Consider the following 22,414-nt stretch of genomic DNA (forward strand, 5'->3'; position numbering starts at 1 on the left):
TAAAGGCTTGGGATCCCTAGAGGAAGAGCGTGTCTAGGGCCCTGCCTCAAAATGGGTAGAAAGCAGACTACAAAGACTCTGGAGTCCTACTATCCTCAGAGGGAGGAATCAAACTCAGAGGGAGACAATGTGGACTCCACACCCACAGCTGAAACATCAACAGGGAATGGGTCCCAAGCACAGAAAGCTCTCCTAGATAAGCTCAAAAGGAACTTTGAAAACCAAATGAGAGAGATAGAAGACAAAATGAATAATTCTTTCAAAACCAAAATTGCAGAATTAGAAAAACATTATAATGAAGAAAACAGGTCCCTAAAAAGAAAAGTGTATGATATGGAAAAGGAGCTCCAAAAAATAACCAAGGAAAATAATTTGCTAAAAAGTAGAATCAACCAAATTGAAACAAATAACTCTATGAGGAACCAAGAATTAGTCAAACAAAAGAACAAGAATGAAAAATTAGAAAAAAAGGTAAAATACCTCAATGGAAAAATAACTGACCTGGAAAACAGATCCAGGAGAGAGAATCTGAGAATCATAGGTCTACCAGAAAATCATGATGAAAAAATGAGCCTGGACAACATTCTGCAAGAGATCATTTAGGAAAACTTCCCTGAGATACTAGAACCTGAGGGTAAAATAGAAATTGAGAGAATCCACTGGACACCTGCTGAAAGAGATCCCAAACTGAAAAGTCCTCGAAATGTTGTGGCCAAACTCCAGAACTACCAGGTAAAAGAGAAAATACTTCAAGTGGCCAGAAAGGAAAAAAAATTCAAATATCGAGGGTCCACAGTGAGGATTGCACAGGATTTGGCAGCCTCTACACTGAAAGATCGGAGGCAGTGGAATACAATTTTCTGGAAGGCAAAAGAACTTGGGTTACAACCAAGGATCACCTACCCAGCAAGACTGAGCATATTTTTCCAGGCAAAGAGATGGTCATTCAACAATATAACAGAGTTCCAGACCTTCCTGATGAAAAAGCCAAAGCTCAATAGAAAATTCAACCTCCAATTATGAGATGCAAGAGTGACATAGAAAGGTAAAAAAGGAAAACAAACACACACACACACACCCTGCTATTTAGTAAGAGCAAACTATTTATAGACAAGTAGAGAGTCTGAGTATAAAATACACAAAATAACAATTAAACATAAATCCTCGGCATTCTTATATATTTCCAATGAAATTCAACAGCAAGAGATAGAAAGAGAAATCCCATTTAAAGTTATTGTAGACATTATAAAATATTTGGGAATCTACCTGCCAAAACAAACCCAGGACCTATATGCCCACAATTACAAAACTTTTTTTCACAAATAAAGTCACATCTAACTAATTGGAAAAATGTCAATTGTTCATGGCTGGGTTGAGCTAATATAATAAAAATGACAATTTTACCTAAGTTAAATTATATATTTAGTGCCATACCAATCAATTTACCAAAAAACTATTTTATAGAGCTAGAAAAAAATGGTAACAAAATTCATTTGTAAGAATAAATGGTCCAGAATATTAAGGGAATTAATGAAAAAAAATGCTAGGGAAGGTGGACTAACTATACCAGATTTCAATCTGTAATATAAAGCAGCAGTCATCAAAACTACTTGGTACTGGCTGAGGAAGAGAGGAGTGGATCAATGGAATAGATTAGGCACACGAGATTCAGAAGTCAATGACTATAGTAATCTATTGTTTATAAACCCCAAGACCCCAGTCTTGGCAATAAGAACTCACTCTTTGATAAAAACTGCTGGGAAAACTGGAATATAGTATAGCAGAAACTGGGCATAGACCATTATCTAACAGCATATACCAAAATTGAGTCTAAATGGGTGCATGATCTAGGAAAAAGGTTGATACTGTAAGCAATCTTGGAAAACAAGGAATAGTTTACCATCAGATTTGTGGAGAGGGAAAGACTTTATGACTAAACAAGAATTATAGAACATTATAAAATGCAAAATGGATAATTGTGATTACATTAAATTGAAAAGCTTCTGTACAAACAAAGCCAATGTAAACAAGATCAAGAGGGAGGTAGGAAATTGGGAAAGAATTTTTACAACCTATGTCTCTGATAAAGGGCTCATTTCTAAAATATACAGAGAATTGAGTTAAATCTATAAGAATAGAAGACATTCCCCAATTGATAAATGGTCAAAGGATATGAACAGGCAGTTTTCAGAGAAAGAAATTAAAGCTATCTATAAGCACATGAAGAAATGCTTTAAATCACTATTGATTAGAGAAATGCAAATCAAAACAACTCTGAGGTACCACATCTAACCAGTCAGATTGGCTAAGATGACAAAACAGGAAAATGACAAATGCTGGAGAGGATGTGGGCAAACTGGAACACTAATGCATTGCTGGTGAAGTTGTGAACTGATCCAGCCTTTCTGGAGAACAATTTGGAATTATGCCCAAAGGGCTATAAATACTTTCATATCCTTTGACCCAGCAATACCACTCCTAGGGTTATATCCCAAAGGGATCATAGAAGTGGGAGGAAGACCCATATGTTCAAAAATATTTATAGCAGCTCTTTTTGTGGTGGCAAAGAATTGGAAATTAAGGGGGTGCCCATCAATTGGGGAATGGCTGAACAAGTTGTGGTATATGCATGTTATAGAATACTATTGTGTTATAAGAAACAAGGAGCAGATGGACTTCATATTTACCTGGAGAGGCTTATACATACTGATGCTGAGTGAGAAGAGTAGAAACAGGAGAAATTTGTACACAATTACAGACACAACGTATGTGTGATGACCAGCTTTGATAGACTGGACTCTTCTCAGCAATGCAGTGATATAAGTCAATCCCAAAAGACTCATGATGGAGACAGATGTCTACATCCAGAAAAAGAACTAGAAAGAACTGAGTTTATATCTGGATTGAAGCAAACTACCCGATCTTTTTCCTTTTTTTCTTTGGCCGTATGTCCTCTTTACCATTTTTCATTCCATTTGATACAATCTGTCTTTATAACCTGACTAATGTATAATGTGAATGTATTTACAGATCCTATACTTGACTGTATGCCACCATGGGAGGGGGAAAGGAAGGGGGACAAAATGTGAAACTCAAGGAATTGTGGAATTGAATCTTCTAAACTAAAAGTAAACAAACAAATTAATAAAAAAAAAAAAGTCATTGTCCCTTCAAGTGTCAGGACAAACTGATTCACATGGCAATAGTCATAAATAAACTGTGACAGAGCAATACTCCCACAGATATCCAGTTCCACTAAGAGTTGGTTTGTTTTGTCAGGACTCAAGTAACTCAGAGAGCTAGGAGAAAGCCTAGGGAAATATAAGCAGCATGGGGGGCAGGGAATAAATAAAAATTAAATGTTAAAAAAAAAGATATAAAAGCAGCAAAGCCTGCACAACTTAGTGAGCTCTTTCCAGAAAGATACACCATGGAAATATCAAAAAATGAGGTAGGGGGAAGGATAAAGTCAATGTAAGAAAGCATATAAAACACCTGGAACTATTGTCCAGTTGTTTCAATTGTGTCTGACTCTTCATGATTCTATTTGGTGTTTTATCCCAATATCTTGGGAGAGATATTGAAGTAGTTTACCATTTTTTTCTCTAGCTCTTTTTAGAGATCAGGAAACTGAGGCAAAAAGGTTAAGTGACTTGTCCAGGGTCACAGAGCTAGTTAGTGTCTGAGGCCAGATTTGAACTTAGGAAGATGAGTCTTCCTGACTCTAGACCCTGCACTCTATCCATTGCATCGCCTAGCTGCTCCAATGGTATCCCCAACATTGGGGTTCAGAACCATGGACAGAGCTTGTGTGATATCAACAGCCACTGCAGTCCAAAGCAGTTTGTTATGCTGCAAAAGAAGTTAAGAAAATCAAACACTGAAACTCTATTTTGTATGTTGTAATGAGTTAGTGGAAATTTGAAATTTATCTCATTTAATTTTTTTTTTTGGAATTTTAGTTAAGAAAACAAACCTAAGCCACACATTCCATATTTAAAGCTTTCTTTATCATGCTACTCACATGAGCATAACTCAGAAAGAAGAGTTGATTGTTGGTGAATTTAACACCTGGTAGGAGGTCCTCTTCCACTCCTTGCCTCTTATCATTTATCCATTTCCTATAAGCCTAGAGGGAAAAATAGAATGATGCTTGTTATTTTTGCTAGTAACCTCAGGGTCATAAAGCTATAGATCTGAAACTAAAAGGGATGTTAGACATAATCTAGTCTTAAGTGACTTATCCAAGGTCATGCCAGTAATAAATAGTAGCAAATCTAGGATTCAGACTCAGGTCCTGTGACTAAAAATTCAGCACTATTCCCACTCTACTATTTCCCCTCACTAATAGGTATGTCCTGGTTAGAAGAAATCTGCTATGCAAAATTCACCATCTTGCAAATAATACAATATATAATATATTATGAGGAATTTAATGGCGGAGGCTCATGGAAAGGTTAATCTACATTGTACCTCACCAAGGAATCTAGGATCACTAGCAAATTTACAAAGGATACCAAATCATCAGAATGAACATACTTTAAAGGACTAAACAGCTATAAATAAAAGTTCTTATTTAAGCAATTAGAGGAGTTTGTCAGTGGATATAGAAATTGACCTTGGAGTCAAGAAGAACTGGATTTGTCTTGTCTATGACATATTAGCTATATGACTGAACAAATCACTTAACCATAGTCACTTTTCATGAGCAGAGGGAATTTCCAAATTGTGCAGGAGTACCCTGCACAGATGAAATCATACATATAAAGATTAAATAACTAAGTAATTAGCATTGTTCTTACCAGGGAACAAAAACTAAACACAAATGAACCATCACAACTTTTAGCCTATGAGCATGGGAATTTTAAATGAGAATAATTATAACTAGATAAAGAAATACATTCCCTCATTCATATTTATCCCCAGGTGGAGGTATTTAACGCAATATAACACTATTAATGAAACAGGATGGATTAGTGGATAGAGAGCAAAACTTGAAGCTAGGAAGGTCTGAGTTTAAGTCCTATTCTGACATATATATATATATATATATATATATATATATATATATATATATATATATATTGTGTGCAAGTCACTTAACTTCTCAGTGCTCTAGGTTACTTTCTAAAACTTTGAATAGTAGAGAATCTGCCAATCTGAATTGTTATAAGGATTCCCTCACCTGGAAGTCCTCTATATCAATGAATATAGTTCCAGTCCCTATCCCTATATATTCTGATACAATTTGCTTTTATTTGATTTCATTAGTGTGGTTATTCCCTCTACTCCCATACAGATCACAACCCCTTAATACTTTAGTAGAAATTCTTTCATGTATTACTATGCAAGAAAAAGGGTTTTACTAGGGGAGGGGCAACTTTCTGGTATGAATATCTCTAAAATTATCTAGACTCTAATAGTTAGCTCTGACAAGAGACTTATACTCTGTTTCTAGCCCTCTACTTGAAGTCCTTCCAGCTTGGGAGGATGTGACAGAGATTGTAACCTGCTAGTAAAAGGAAATAGAAGCCTGTGAGAATCCAGAGTCACCTCAATGACACAGTATGACATTGTGGCTGACTTTCATGGAGGAACAATATTTAACTATACTTTTAATGTTACCACTAATGTACTACCTGGAAATTCTACCTTATCCATTAAATATATATCATTGTTAATTATGATTTTGTACCAGAAGCCAAGACTATATGGAGATATGTATATGTATACATTCATATGTGTGTATGTGTATACACACACACACATTTTTATAATGGAAGTCAGTGAGAAAATACAATCCAGTAAACTTTCTTTATGGCAACCATCTTCAGAATACATATAAAGTTCGGCACACCTGTATAAATTTCATATAATACTTTTTAAAACATCATGGAAAACACTATAATACATACCCTAAAAGCTTCTCTCAAGCCTCCATTATCTGCAATATTTTCTCCCAATGTCCTCTTCCCTTTCACCTAAAAAACAGGAAGGGGAAAAAAGGATCCCATTAGACAGCTTCACAGTCAACTATCATTCAAGCTAAGGCACAATATATTAAAGCAAACACCAAGGTAGGCATGTTTTAAAGGGAAAATTATGTCTAATAAATCAAAGTAAGTCATCATATATTTTGTGATTGCAAACTAAGCCTTGGAATGTACTCTTCAGTGTAATAATTTATGTCTTCTCATGCTACTGCCTTGCTTCCCCCTCCCCAATCTCGCCTTCATGCCAATTTTGTAGGATAAAATAGGCTAAAATAAAATGTAACAAAACATCAAGAAGCTTAGACTTAAGGGAAAAGAGAATATCAATAAGACTGATTATTCTCTAATTATAGTTGATCATCCAAATAGTATTCTGAATGTGGGTGTGCATTGTTCTCCACAAATTAACAAAGCATACAAAGATGACAGAGCTTGCAGAGGTTACCAACCTTTAACCTCCATTAATTTTTCTTCCAGAATTTAAAGCAAGAAGCAGCTTGGCAATTTGAAAAGAACTCAAGAAGCCAGGAAGCCTTAGAATTGAAGTCCCAGATCTACTACTTATTAGCTCGGTAAATTGGGTGGAATATCACCTCTCTGTGTTCAGTTTCCTCTCATGTAAAATGAGGGAATCAAATAGAGCCCTTCCAACATAGCTCACATTGATAGTGTTTTAAGGTCTTTGCATCTATTATCTCATTTAATCCTAACAACAATCCTGTGAGGTAGGTGCTATTATTATCCCCATTTTACAGATGAAGAAACTGAGGCTCAGAAAGGTTAGTTGATTTGCCCACAGTCATGAGGATAGCAATAATATAGTCATAAAGGCTGAAGAAGAATTTGAAGCCACATCATCCTGACTCTACCACTCTCCAGTACGGGTAGTTCTACCCATCACCTTTCATTTATCTTTTTGATTAATTCTGTTGCCCTGAATCCAATTTAACCTGTCTTCTTGAGGTGTCACATTTTTTCAGAAACACTGGATCCAGAGCATGACTATGTCAAGATTGAACAGCCCTCCCCAAGTGGATATAATTTGTTGTTTGCACCCCAAGTTGGACTCCATGTGTGTCACTGGAAGTTGACAGGTACCAGTCAGTCTGTGTCATGCTGAGAAACTGTGTGTGCAGCTGAGACCCATGTAGGGAAGAAGACCCTCCTATCTTCATGGTCTAGCAGTTCCCAAGAGAAAAGAATGCTGCTTTGGGGCAGCTAGGTGGCACAGTGAATAGAGCACCGGCCCTGGAGTCAGGAGAACCTGAATTCAAATCCAGTCTCAGACACTTAACACACACACACACACACAAACCTAGCAACCTAGTCTTGTGACCTTGGGCAAGTCACTTAACCCCAATTGCCCTCCAAAAAGCAAAAAAAAAAAAAAAGAATACTGCTTTTACCATCACCTTGCTCCTCCCCTTTGGGAGGGGTTTTGTCCTTTTCCCACCTTTACTGCACCTTTCTCCTCTCACCCTTTAAGAAAGAGGCTTCTGTTTTCTCCTCCTTCCTTTGTTGTAGTGAAATAAAAATGCAAATTTCTGCATGGATTGTGAACTCTTTGCTCTGGCTTAGGCTTTCACATGTACGTTCACTTCTTTTGTATTAAACCTAATTTTCATATAGGTTTCATGAAGCTGTGATTGCCTGTTGACAATTCTTAGACAGACAATTCAATAAATTCAATTCAATAAACATTTATTAAGTGTGTATTATGTGTCAGACACTGCTCTAGGTGCTGGTAAAACAGTAGACAGTACTAACCAGAAGTTTCCAACATTTGTGGAAATCAATCACATGTGTACCATGCTCTCCATTTAATAACAGCAAGATTTTGTTCCCAGTTATAATCATGGAGAGTTAGTTATTTATCAGAACATTAAATTAGCCTGGATGAAAATATTTTGAATTTTTTTCAAGTCAAAGATACTCTAGGGCTAGGCTCCTGAAACTAAAACCCACATGCTAGAGTCCAACAGAATCAAATGAATCTAAATCCTATCCTCATTATGCAAAAATGAAAAAGATCTATATCATTTGAGTTAGCTTTCCCATTGCAGAGATGAATTTGTGCTGTGTCAGCCACAAATACTTTCATTCTCTCCTCACCGGGACCAAAAACTGCATAATGACTCTTCAGATGAAGTATAATCTGTGACTATTGGTTAAGGGACATGGGGGGTGAGGGGAGGATTAGAAGAGGTGGTAGGAGGAGGGAGGGAAAACATCCATCAAGTCGAATACCTTCATTTTACAATTTAGGGAAACTAAAGTCAAAGAAAGGAAGAGATTTGCTCAAGGTCATATAATAGCAAGTATCAGAGCCAGAATTTGAATTCATGCCCTCTGACTCTAAAATTATGTCTTTCTACTACACCACATTGACTCTACATATATTGTTAGTGTTCCATAAATGCTGAACACTAAATGAAGTGGAGGCAGAAATAACTTTATTTCTCTGAATAGGCTGATGTTTTTTGTTTCTTTTTAAACTACTGTCCTTCCCAACCTGCCAGTAACAAACACCCTTCAAACTCAAAGACTCTCTGAGTTAAAGGTGACCCTGGAGATTATCTGGTATATTCTCAACAAAATGTCAGTAAGTGGCAGCCAGCCTGTGCCTGAAAACCCTCCAGTAATGGAAAACTCACTATTGGAACAGGCAGCTCTTTTTGTTTCTTACTGCTCTATGGGTAGAATAGTCCTTTTCCTATATTAAGTAAAAACTTTGTCTTCCTATAAGGAAGGGGAAAAAAAAAAAAACACTTATTCCGTGTCTGCTATGCTGTGCTCAGTGCTTTACAAATATTATCTCACAATAATGTTATTATCTACATTTTACAGTTGAGGAACTGAGGCAAATAGAGGTTAAGTAACTTTAGTCCAGGGTCCCACAGCCAGTAAGTGTCTGAGGTCAGGTTTGAACATAGATCTTACTAACTCTAGGCTCCAGGCTCTATCCACTGCACCACCTTGCTGTCCCTCTAAATTTGCAACTTCCAGTCATTGTTCCTACTTATGCTCTCTGCTGAGCGAAACAATCTTTCTTCCATGAGATAAATCCTTCCAATACTGAAGACCATAATTATGTCCTCTTAAGTATTTTCTTCTCTAGTCTTAACATTTCTAGATGCTTCAACTTACCCCTTTCTGGCATGGTTTCAAGAATGGAAACAATCAGGGGAGGTTAGGTGGTGCAGTGAATAGAGCACTGGCCCTGGAGTCAGGAGGACCTGAGTTCAAATGGCCTCAGACACTTGACACACTTACTAGCCATGTGACTTTGGGCAAGTCAGTTAACCCCAATTGCCCTCCAAAAAGCAAAAAAAAAAAAGAGTGGAAACCATCCCAGTTGCCATTCTTTGGATAAGTTATCTTTTGTCAGTGTATCCAGAATTGCTGAAAAAGCCCAGAGAGGTCTGACAAAGACAGGATATTGTCAGACTATTGGCCCTCTCATTCTGGACACCATACCACTTAATGTGGTCTAAAAATCACATCAACTTTTGTGTGTGTGTGTGTGTGTGTGTCTGTACTTGTGTGTATATATTCGTCCTGTCACACAACTGTAAACTTACAGTTCTTTTTTTTCATATGAACTGCAATTTAGCCATGTAACTATGACCCCATCATTTACTTCTACAGCAGATGATTTTTTTTTAATCTAAGTGCAAGAATTTACATTTATTTCTACTAAAGCTAATCCAGTTGGATTCAATTCATCATTCTAGCATCTCAGAATTTTTTTCTGGATTCTGATTCTGTCATCCCTAATATTAACACCCACTCTCAACTTTGCTGAGAGTCTTCTGAAAATAGGATAAACTTCAATTTACAACATAAGATGAAATTTTATAATGTGAATAGTTTGGGATGGTAAATAGTTTTACATTCTCTACATAAAAGCTCCTGCATTAAGCTTTATCCTTCTACTCCCTAATAACACCATGGATGTATACACATACAACCACTGACAGAAAATAAAATGTGTTTCTTTGAGAATATGGGTTGTATTCTTATAAAAGCATTTTCATACTGTCAAGTAAGTTATAGATGACTGTTGCTGTTGTTGTGTCAGAATCACCCTTTTGGGGTTTTCTTGGCAAAGATACTTGAGTAGTCTGCCATTTCATTCTCCAGCTCATTTTACAGATGAGGAAACTGAGACAAACAGGGTTAAGTGACTTGCCCAGGGTCACACAGATAGTGTCTAAGGTCAGATTTGAACTCAGGTCTTCTTGACTCCAGGCCTGGAGTTCTTTCCATTGCACCATTTAGCTGCCTGCTCCATACATTTCTGTCCCCATCCCCACAATATCATGCTCTAACTTCACCAGTCCAACCAGTATCTCTAAGATTTTCAACTGTGTGGGAAAGGGACTACAAGGTAGAAAGATAACAAAGAAACATGGCACTGATAAGAAATTATTAGCTTTGATATTCTGCTCAGGGTGAAATAAGTTTGGTAAATAATTGATCACTCTGCTATCCTTGTTTCTGAGTTGTGACTGATAACTACACCGTTTTATATTGTTTACTTGTAGATCAACCAGTCTGTAGATTTTTCCCAGCTTCTTATTTTCTCATTTACCTTCTACTTCCCCATTAACATATTTCCCAGAGGGCAGATAGAGCAAGAAGGTGTAATGAAAAGTAAACTTATTATTTCCAGACTTATAGTCACATAGTTAGGATACATCAGGGAACTACTTAGAAAAAAATGAAAAACCATCTCTACCTGTCAATTAAGTTCCTCTTTTGCAACAAATTGGGGTTTCTATAATCATAAGATCATAGATTTAGAACTAGAAAGGCCATCTTGTCCAAAACCCTCATTGTACAGAAGAGAAAATTAAAGCCCAAGGCTGAGTTCCTGAAAGTGAGAATATATCTGAGTCCAAAGGAACCAAATTAATCCAAGTTCTAACCTTAATAAACAAATATATAGCTGCCTATCTACTCTCAGTGAGAGGTAGTGACAGAAGGAAAATGTGAGCTGAGGCCTCTCTCCAAAGTCAGTACTCTTTCAACTATATTGTTGCCCCTCATCATCACCATTACTATCAGTGCCAGCACCATCGTCAATATTTTATTTAGCATTTTAATGTTGTCAAAGAGTTTTATTGGATTTACACAACAACACTATGAAATGGCAACAAGAAGTATGTTTATCCCTGTAGCACAGATTAGAAAACAGGGTCTCAAAGAGTCTTCCGGAGTTTGGGGTCAAGTTGTTGCCTCTATTTTGATTTTCAGGATAATCAAAGTATCTACTAAAACTTCATTGTTTTGAATGCCATTCGTTTAGAATTGATTATGATTCGCAAGAACTAGCCTGTAGTTGACCTTTGGAATATGGATTTGATAAGCAAATTAATTGTGTAAATAAGATTGCTAATGTTTAACCTACTTAAGAAAGCAGAAATATCTTGCAATTTCGCAGCACCATTTGTACATGAACAGTGAATGTGTTTATTTGAAATGTTCCTTAACTGTTAGCATAGGTTAAAGATATATTTGAAAATAATAAAAACTACTTCCTTTTTTAAAGGGCTATACTACTGATATGCCCATTGATTCATAGAATTTGTTTTGTTTGGCTGTGTGTGTGTGTGTGTATATTTGTTTAAAAGAATTTTCTTTTTCTTCTACAATTGAAGGGATATAAAAGAAAAATAAAGCCTTATTAACTGTAAGTTTGAAAAAGAAATAGTTCTCCGTAAATACACATATACACATGAATATATATATACATATGTGTGTGTATGTATATATATATATATATATATATATATGAAAAAGTAAGTTGCCAAAAAAAAGGGTCCTGTATCAGAAGGAATTTCTTCACTAAGAATTTCCCTACATTAAATGAATCACAAGTCCAGTTCCCATACCATATAATTTACTAGCAAATGTTAAAAACTACTAATTATCTGTGTTTGGGGATTGTCTACTTTCCATTACTCTCAATAATAGCTAACATTTACATGGGACTTACGATGTGCCAGACACTGGACTAAGCACTTTACAATTATTATCTCATTTAATTCTCAAGACAACCCTGGGAGGTAGGTGATAAAATATAATCAAGTAAACAATAGGTTCATTATATGATCAACTGTCATTGAAAATGGGGAAATTACACATAGGAAAAATCATCTGGGCTTTGAAACTCCATAATTTTACTTACATTTAATCCAGCTTTCTTCCAATAATAGCTGCTATACTGGTTAACCATACATTTTGTTTTCTCTTTGAACTTTTCTTCAGAGTCAGTAGACCACCAAGGATCAAGGTTGCCATTCTTATCATATTTTCTGCCTAATTAAAAAAAAAAGTAGAGAATTTGGCTGTTACATAATAAAGCTAATTTCTTCCCTGTTCTTTGTGACCCATCCCTAGCCTACCTCCAGCCCCCACCACACACACACACACACACACACACACACACACACACACACACACCATTTTCCTGATTTATGGAAAGCTGTGATTTAGTTGCCCAGAACGACTGAGTTTGCATAACCTTGGCAAACGTGTCCCAGAGTGAGAATAGCCAGAGACAAGGACAAAGCAAGGTCAGAAGTATGGTGGCCCAGAGCCCTATGTTTGCTTGCAAAATGTATGCCTAGGGAGAGAAGTCTCCAGCAAACAATTCCATGTAGCCAAGTTCCTGAAGGCAGTAAGTTTATTTCTCTCCAATGTTGGGTTTAAGTTTGGAAATAATGTGGCAGGTTGTAGAGGAAATTGAATTTTTTTAATTTTTTTATCCTCTCTCCAAATGGATGTAGAATATAGCTTTAAAATAATAGAAATGAAGAAAAATGGTAGAAACCCAGAAGAGTAATAGGGAAAGTACAGATTTGGAAGGCAGAGGACCTGGACTTATGTCTTAGTTCCACTACATAATAACTATGTGACATTTGATCTCCCTGTATCAGTTTCTTCAATTTCATCATTTTCCCAAAGTAGTGTTAACACTCTACCTCAAGGAACTCTTGTGAGGATCAGCCTTTGTGTGATGGAAGGAAAGGAAGGAAGGAAGGAAGGAAGGAAGGAAGGAAGGAAGGAAGGAAGGAAGGAATTGTCAAGTTATCAATATGTGCCAGGCATAAGCAGATCATAATTATTATCTCATTTGATCCTCACAACTCTAAAGGTGAATGCTATTAGAATCTTCATTAAACAGATGAGGAAACTGAAGGAAACTGAGGTTAGTTGATCTACCCAGGGCCACATAGCTAGTAAGTGTCTGAGGTCAAATTTGAACTCAGGTCTTTCTGACTCCAGGCCAGCACCCTATCCACTGTTTGCCCAGTTGCCTCTAAAGAACACTATATCTGGAGTCATAGGCCCTATTCATACCTCTGTGCCTTCCTACCTTTGTGACCTTAATCAATTACTTCCCTCTCTGGGTCTCAGTTTCATCATTTCATATTTGATGACCTCAAAGGTACCTTCCAACTCAATCACTTTTTAAGCCCTATAAAAATATCAGCTATTACTCTTTTTGTTTACCTCTGCAAGCAGTCTAGTTAGTTCTGGATATTGTGCTTTTACCTAATGTGACTTGCACAGGACAGAGAACCAATGTCATTCAACCAGTGAAATTTCCACAGGATCCAAAAGAATAGCCCCAGTGAGTTGGCCATTCTGCTGCACTACAGACCCTGGTTCAATTCTATAGTAATATGTTTCTTCTAGTCTCCAGGAACTGGGAGGCACATTGAGTCTCTATTAGGCATCCCTTCCCAGTAACCAGTGGGGATTAAAGTGCCGTAAAGGGAGATCACTGTAAGACATAGACCTATAGCCAAATATGTACTATTTGGACATTTTTTCATTCCACTTATAAACTCTTCATCCTTTCCCCATTTGGAAAAAAAAAATCAGTCTTAATGCATCTGAAGTAGACTCAAGTGCCCTATTGAAAACAAATGGATATTTAATGGTTTAGATTTAATGATACAAAGAATGACTATGTCCTCTAAATATTTGTGTTAACTTGAGCCATTCAAAGTGCTTGAGGTAAAACTAAATACCACAAATAAGGTATCCACAACAACCATCTTGTCCCCAAATTTCTTCCCTCTTGGATTGAAGACACAATCCTTCTTATACAAAGGAAATTGAATGATTCAATTAACAAATATTTACTTGAGTGTTTACCATGCAAAGTCACTGTGAAGTGGCATTCCCACTATTACAATAACTGTAGTATGGTATAGTGAAAAGTATACTGGAAGTCACATAGTCAACAAGATACAGTAGTAGGCATTTCCTTCAATCCCCACGATCTCTCAAACCTCTCCAAAATAGGAATTTTGCACAAGACAAAAAGCAATGTCAGTCATCTCCACAGATTAGAACACCAAGAACCCAAAGAAGGTAAAAACTCAAGAAAAAGCTAACCTCTAACTACTAATGTCCCTCTCCCACCAGCAGCAGGGATGCATAACTACCCAATTTCAATAGAACTGAATTCTATTCCATGACCCCTCCCTTTCTCCAAGCACTCTGGCAATGTAAACAGAAGAAATTTGCTCAGGGCATGACAGCAGTATGGCAATGCTGTGTGCCACATCAGAACTTGGCCAGAGGATATAGGAACAGAGGAAATGGGACAAGACACATCTGTGTGTGGCTCTGTGGGCACTCCAATAGCCCTGACGAAAAGTGCCCACCACCCGGCCAGTTCTGTCCTCCCACCCCCCAAAAGTTATCTAGTGAGGAAACCTAAATTTGTGAACTGTTAATTGACCAACATAGTGGAAGGCCAAGATTCTTTGTGATCCAGGCCCTAGAGAAACCACTATCAGAGGAAAGGGAGTCAGAAAGGAAGTATTAGGTGAAAATAAAGGGAAAAAAAAAGACTGAAATTACCAAACATCTTAGAAAGACGAGAACTCAAGTAAAAACCTTGAGCATAAACAGATAAACCAGCAGGGGAGTGTAGCACCAATGCAATATTCACACTGCCAATGGCCACTGTAAACATCCGGGCATAGCTGTCATGGCAGGTGGCAAATACCAACATTTACACACAAGCCTAACTGTCTCTCTCAGATGTGTCCTCTCCTCCCACCATGTCTAACTGCTCTTACACATAATACGGTAACCTGTTAGTAAAACCCAGACCCTTCTATAAACTACCTCCAGCTTTCTCCCTGGCTTTATTGGTATTCTTTGCAAACATGTTTCTAAATCTCTAAATTTCTAAATTCTCCCTTCTATATCCTCAGTTCCAAGTTTTCATTGAGCCTACTTTTTAGACCACTCTCTTGCCAGGGAGGAATAAGGTAAATCCTCCTATCCTGGGATACCCATTTCTTTTTCTAAATCCCTTCTGACTCTAAATAGGGGTTTGATATTTTGTGATCCCACCCTCATCACCAACCAATATTCACAGCACCAACAGTCACTATAAATATACCTGCATAGTGCTCAAAAACAAAATATAACAGACTCTCCATATAGAAGACAGAAGCAAAACATTTATTTAGACACCAGAAAACCAAATACCAAAACCAATCAGTCAATTCAATCATAGTAGCAAAGAAGTTAATAAGCCATAATGGCACAGAGAACTACAGCATCCTTTAGCCTTCCCACAAACCAACATTTACTCACAAGCCTTACTGTTTCCCTTGGATGCATCCTCCCAGTTTCCTCTGGGCTCTGTTTACCCTTCAGCAAACTCCTTCCAGCACAAGCTCCATGTGATTACTTTCAGCCTATTAGGGGACAGGGTATATCTTCAAAGCAGGGAAGGTCTTCAAATTCCCTTAGGCTTATTAAAGGGCAGGAAAGTTCTTCATATTCCCATTACCATTATAGGGAGATAGCAATAGCAAAAGGAAATGTGACCTCCAGACAGGTAAAAGAGTTTAGGAACCTATGGATAAGTTTTTAAAAAGAAAGGAAAATGAAACAACACCCAATGAGGCAGAAGACTCTGTGGTTTCCTAAGAGAACACAGAATCAGAGAGGGACATTCCTGAATAATCTCAAAGAGAAATCAGATTTATTAAAATAGAAGTTGTGGCCTGCACAGAAAATATAATTGGCAGAACAGAAAACTTGAAGCCACAGTGGCTAATCTCACCAGGAAGCAAAAAGAAGATAACTAACTGGGAAAACAAAGGCACAGAAATGGAAGGACAATTTGGAAGAGATGTAAAAAACATTAAATGACACTAATAAGGAAGCATGTTCTCCATACAAGCAAAATATATTGATTTGAAAACAGGATATGAAGAGATAATTCAATGATTACAGGGCTCCTAGAAGAATACAAGTTGAAAAGTGCACTAGGTTAGGAATCTAGGAAACCTGAGTTCTGATTCTAAATCTTCCACCAATCAGAGCCCTAAATTTGGGCATGTGTCTTTGTGTCTCTGAGCTTCAATTTCCACATATATAACATGAGACATTTGGACCAAAATGGTCTTTAAAGGTCTTTATGGTAGACCAGAGGTTAGTATTGCAAAAAAAGCTACTTTCATAAAATTTTTAAAATAAAAAAGTCATGCTATACTACTATATGTATATAAGTTAATACCAGAGAGATTTTTCAATAGCTTCATTTATACTGTTTCATTTATTTTTCTTATTATATTTAATCTAGATGACATTATATAATAGAGACCAGATACTAATTATTGCTTTTAGATGTCACCTGTAATAGTAGAGAAAAAGTCTGAGAAGCACCCAGAGCCTTCCCCCTATTAGCACATCACTTCAATGAGTTTTTCTCACTGAATGATTGTCACCTCAGAAGGCAGGGAGAGCTATGAGGGGATGAGGAAGGGAATAGGAAAGGGTTGAGGTAGGTAGCAAAGAAGGGGGAATAATGGCAATTGCAAGGGGGTTGTTACCAACCACTTGGGTTAGATCAATAAATTGGGTCAATAAATAACCAATGTCTCATGTGGGGTGACCTTTTGGGGACTGTGTACTTAAGTCACTATCAAAAAAGGAGCATGAAAAATCAAGATCTGAGCTATCTCACCTCCAAGACTAATTCATTGTTCATGCCACCTAAGACATTTGTGTATTACTGAGATGAAATGATACAAACTCTAGATGTCATTGGTCCTCTTTAAAAATGAAGGACAAAAAACAACAGATAAGCAGCATTATATAGTAGGAAGATCACTAGATTTGGATCCACAAGACATGTATGGGTTTAAATCACAATTCTGCTATTTATTATATGTAAATTGTGCAAGTCATTTCACTGTATATTGAACAACCTTTCAAACTAGGTATTCCATAAATATTCCAAACTCAACAGTATGGTGTAGTGGCTAGAGTGCTAACCTTAGAGTCAAGAAGACCTGAATTCAAATGTGACCTTAAATACTCACTGGCTGTGTGACACTGAACAAGCCACTAGTCATGTGGTCTCTCTGGGCCTCAGTTTCCTCCTATACAAAATGAAAGGCTTGGACTTGATGACCTTTAAGATCCCTTATAGTTCCAAAGCATGCATTCTATGATCTTATACTCAACATGTTCAAACCAGATCTCATTCCCTTTCTCCCCAAATCCAAGAAACTTCTAAATGTTCCCATTTCTGTTAAGAATACCACCATTCTTCTGGTCTCCCAGGTTCATAATCTCAATGTCATCCTTGGCCCTTGATTCTCTCTCACCTTATATATTCAATCCATTATGAAATCTTTTCATTTATACCTCCATAACATCTCTCTATACATTATTTTCTCATTATATAAACAGCCACAATTTCTTCACCACCTCTCACCCGGATGATTGCAGTGGCCAGGTGCTAATTGACTCTCCCCACTCTAATCCATCCTTAAAATAGTGCCTCATTCCCTTAATCAATCTCAGTGGTTCACTAAGCTCTCTTGGTTGAAATGTAAAACTCCTTTGTTTTGCTTTTGAAATTCTTCACATAGAACACTATTGCACTATAAGAAATGACAACTGTGTTAATTTCAGAAAAACTTTGGAAGGCTTATATGAACAGATGCTACATGAAACAAATAGAATCAGGAGAATATTGTACATAGTAACAGCAAGGTTGTAACAATGATCAGCTGTGGAAAGACTCAACTACTCTAATGAATACAATGATCTAAGACAATTCCAAAGGACTCATGATAAAAAATGCCACCCGCCTCCAGAGACAGAACTGATTAACTCTGAGTGTATATTGAAACATACTTTTTCACTTCTTTTTTCTTGCTTTTTTTGCAACATGACTGATATGTCACAGATATAATTGATATCAAATTGCTTGCCTTATCAATGGATGAGAGAGGAGGAGAGAGGGGGGAAATTTGGGACTCAAAATTTTAAAAATGAATGTTAAAATTAAGCATAAATATTAAAATAAAAAAGAAACTTCACAACCCTGCCCCAATCTACCTTTCTAGTTTCATATATCACTCCTTTTCCTGAGAAACTTACTCTACTCTTCCTAACATAGAACTCGATCTCCCACACCCATTTTATATGTAAAGGTTTTCTTGATTCCCTCTAATTTCCAGTGCCTTGAAGAAACATTTATTAAGCTCATACTATGTGTCAGGCACTGTGCTAAGTATCATTGTGTTCATCTCCCACTTATGTATTTTCTTATTTTTTATTTAGTTATACACATGCATTTTTCATCCGATATTAGTCTGGTTTCTTGAAAGCCGGAACTATTTAAATTTTTTTTTTTGCATCCCCAGTACAATGTCTGGTGGAGTAGACAGAGTACATTTTGTTTTCCCACAGGTCCCCCTTACTCCCCTTCATTCAATTGAAATTTCTCTCTCCAAACTCACTAATGATCTCTTAGGTGCTAAATCTACTAATCTTTTCTGAATGTTCATTTTCCTTGGCCTCCCTTCCTGCCTCAAGTCTCTCCCAACTCTAGACCATCCTACACTCCCAAAGTGCAAATCATATCATGTAGCTTCACTATTCAACAAACTTCAGTGGTTCCCTATCACTTCCAGGATCAAAATTTTCTGTTTGAACTTTAAAACACTTCATAAACTGGAACCGTTCTATCTTTCCAATCTTCTTATACCTTACCCTACCCCACCACATACACTCTTATTATTCAGGAACACTAGACTTCTTATTGTTCCTCACATGACACTCCATATCCTGACATATTCATTGCCTGTGCCCCATACCTAGAACACTCCCTCCTCATCTCTACCCCCTCACTCCCCTGGCTTACTTCAAGTCTCAACCAAAGTCTCACCTTCTACACAAAGCCTTTCTCAGTCATACTTACTCTTCATGACTTCATTGAGACTGTCCTCAATTTATCCTGTATACATCTTATATATACATAATTATTTGCATATTGTCTCCACCATTAAACTGTGAGTAGAGTGAGAGAAGGGACTGTCTTTTGTCTTTCTTTGTGTCCCTCATACTTGGCACAGTGCCTGGAACATATCAGGTGCTTAATAAATGCTAGTTGAATGGATTGGAGTGCTTAGAGCTTGGTCAGGCATTACAGATGCCAACTTCTGAACATCTGAAGTCATTACCAGTTGACTTTCATCCTGTCATTGGATTTTGATGACTCAGGAAGAGAGAATGAGGCTGAGGATTTTGTGTAACTCTGCCTCACTTTAACCCAATTTATGCACAAATCACCCATGATGTCATTGGTCCTCTTTGAAAGCAAACAGCAATCAAATGAGATAATACACATAAAATTATTTACAAATTCTTTTTGCCATCAAAATACTAAATATATAAAACATGGCTACATATTATTGCTATTATCCTGTGAACTAGATATTGTTATAGGTAACTTTGTAGTTATATTTAAATATCAGAAAATATGCATATATGTCTATATAAATCAATGAATATATAATTGTGTTTAATATGTGCTAAACCCTGGAGGTATAAATACACAAGTGAGGCATCCCCTACTCTAGAGGAGCACACTTTCTAACATGGGACATGACATATATGGAAGGTCTCAGTCACAAGTCAAATAGAAAGGTCCCATGGTGCTTCAGGAACAGAGGTTAAAGCAGATGGTAATGTCTCTTCTTTAATGTTATTTCCACTGGTCAAATCTGATCAGTTTTTGATATCAAAACACTTGATAGTGCCAAGAACTTTGGTGTCAAGAACTTTCTTTTCTGGGTCTACAAAAGATGTGGGTATAGCACCTACAGGAGCAGTTGCCAGGCCGTGTCTCCATGAAGATTGCTTCCAAAGGATGATGGTTACAGGCACTGGGTTGGAAGGATTACTATTCTATTCCCAGGATTCTTGGGTTCAGGGTGCTGGATTATCTCCATCAGGGTCTGAGGGGATATAATAGTTAAGATGGTGGTGTCTTGGGGCAACTAGGTGGCGCAGTGAATAGAGCACCAGCCCTGGAGTCAGGAGGACCTGAGTTCAAATCTGCCCTCAGACACTTAATACAAAAGACTAGCCGTGTGACCCTGGACAAGTCACTTGACCCCAATTGCCCTACCTTCCCCTCTCAAAACAAACAAACAAACAAAAAGATGGTGGTGTCTGGCACATGCTGCCTCCTTTCTCCCCCTCAGAGAGCTAGGCTGCTAGTCCTGTCCCTCTTTCAGATAGTCTGCCCTGCCTGCCCTATGAGTGGCAGTTGCTTGGCATTTGATGGGGATAGCTGGACCCTTGTCCTCCCTCATGTAAGAGCTGTGAGGACTGGACTGGATACAGGATTGGTAGTCTAGAGTTGTGCCTCTCAGGGTTCCTGCACCTATCTACCTGCTGATCACACTTTGAGCAGCAATTGCTGCTACTTATGGAAAGGAAGGTGATTTCTCATGATTTCACCATGATTTCCCCCTTCATGATGATGATGAGGACATGGTAGTAGCACATCTGGGTTGGTGGTTTGGAGGACACTACTTTTGGGCTCAGGGTCCTGAGATGCCTCCACTGGCATCTGAAGGGACATGGTAGTCAAGGTGGTAGTGGTGGGTTGACTTGCCAAGACAGTCCATGATGCCTTACAGTGTAATGGAGTACAGAGAGTACTGGGTCTGAAGTCAAAGGCCTTGGCTCAGATTCCAAATCTGCAACTTGTTTCCTATGTAAGTTCAGACACATCCATTCATTTCTCTGACCCTTAGTTTGTTCATATACAAAATGAGGAGGTTGGACTAGATTAGTTCTAGCACCCATTCTAGCTCTGAATTTATTATCTTTTATGTGTACATGTACATATTTACACTGATTATACAGTAAACTAATAGCAAACTGAGACTTGGCAAAGACCTTAATTTAGAAAGATCAAGATCATCTGCTGCATCCCGGCTCATAGCCAGTCATTCTGATTTTCCTCCTGCCACTGGACTTCCATGACTCTGGAAGAGAGAGTGAAACTTTGCACAACTCTGCCTCCCTTCAATCCAGTTCAGGTACAAGTCAAGCTATCACCCTCATGACATCACTGGTCCTCTACGAGAACAAAGGACAAACAACAACAGCAACAATTTCCAATTTGAAAAACATGTAGTACAGTGAATATAGCATTAGGCCCAAAATCAGGAAGATCTGAGTTCAAACATCACTTTAATTACTGTTTGTCTGTTTCCTCAACTGCCAAATAGTAATCATAATAGCACCTGTCTCAGAGTGTTGCTGTGAGGACCGAATGACATATCTGTGAAGCACTTAGCACAGCACTTGGCACAATTTAAATGCTTATTAAATGTTTATTCCCTTCCCCCTTTCCCTTACCTTCTTGAAATTTCCCACCCACTCAATTTCTAGAGTCAATCATAAGTAGAACTACAATATTCATATTTATATTTCATTACTTTTGTTTTATGGGAGACTGGACCTGTGATCCCATTAAGTATAGGCAGCTGCAACTATTCTGCAACTTAGTCTTAGACAATGACCCAGGGGCACTGACAAGACAGATGACCTGGACAGGATCAAACAACCAGGATTTGCCTAACATCAGATTTGATTACATCTCTGATGTTTACTACCTGTGTGACTCTGAACAAGTCACTGAATCTCCCTGGGTCTCAGTTTCTTCATCTGTAAGATGAGAGTTGGATGGTCTCAAAAGTCTCTTCAAGCTCTGCAATCCTATAAACCAAGGTCTTTCTGATAGTTCTCTATCTGCTATAGCTGTAGATCAATTTAGTGTTTCTAAATAGTCCAAAGTGATACTAAAAATTATTTCAAAGTGCCCTAACCATTAATAATTATGGAGTAATAGGGAGTATTAAAAATAGTATATTAAATTATCCTGGGGTTTCGCAACACATTTTTCATGGCTGTTGTTGAAAGAACCACTGTAGTATACGATGTTACCTCCCTATAATTTAGTTCTACATTGTGAAAAAAGAAACTTTGCAATATTTTGAGCCTTTTTAGAAGGAAGGAAGGAAGGAAGGAAGGAAGGAAGGAAGGAAGGAAGGAAGGAA

General features: G+C 37.5%; 1 protein-coding gene across 1 annotated transcript in view; it reads right to left on the minus strand.

Moving 5' to 3' along the window:
- The window catches only part of PHEX (phosphate regulating endopeptidase X-linked), a 303,310-nt gene that overhangs the window by 16,237 nt on the left and 264,659 nt on the right, over window positions 1–22,414 (minus strand). The window contains exons 18-20 of the mRNA XM_069063406.1: window positions 12,187–12,313; window positions 5,916–5,981; window positions 4,025–4,129 (exon numbers count right to left, since the gene is read on the minus strand). Of these exons, the coding sequence (XP_068919507.1) occupies window positions 4,025–4,129; window positions 5,916–5,981; window positions 12,187–12,313 (298 nt within the window). The remainder of the gene's footprint in view (window positions 1–4,024; window positions 4,130–5,915; window positions 5,982–12,186; window positions 12,314–22,414) is intronic.

The sequence above is a fragment of the Petaurus breviceps genome, unplaced genomic scaffold (assembly GCF_028583685.1).
Source record: "Petaurus breviceps papuanus isolate PSGF00001 unplaced genomic scaffold, PetGlider_PUasm1.0 90574, whole genome shotgun sequence".
NCBI lineage: Eukaryota > Metazoa > Chordata > Mammalia > Diprotodontia > Petauridae > Petaurus > Petaurus breviceps.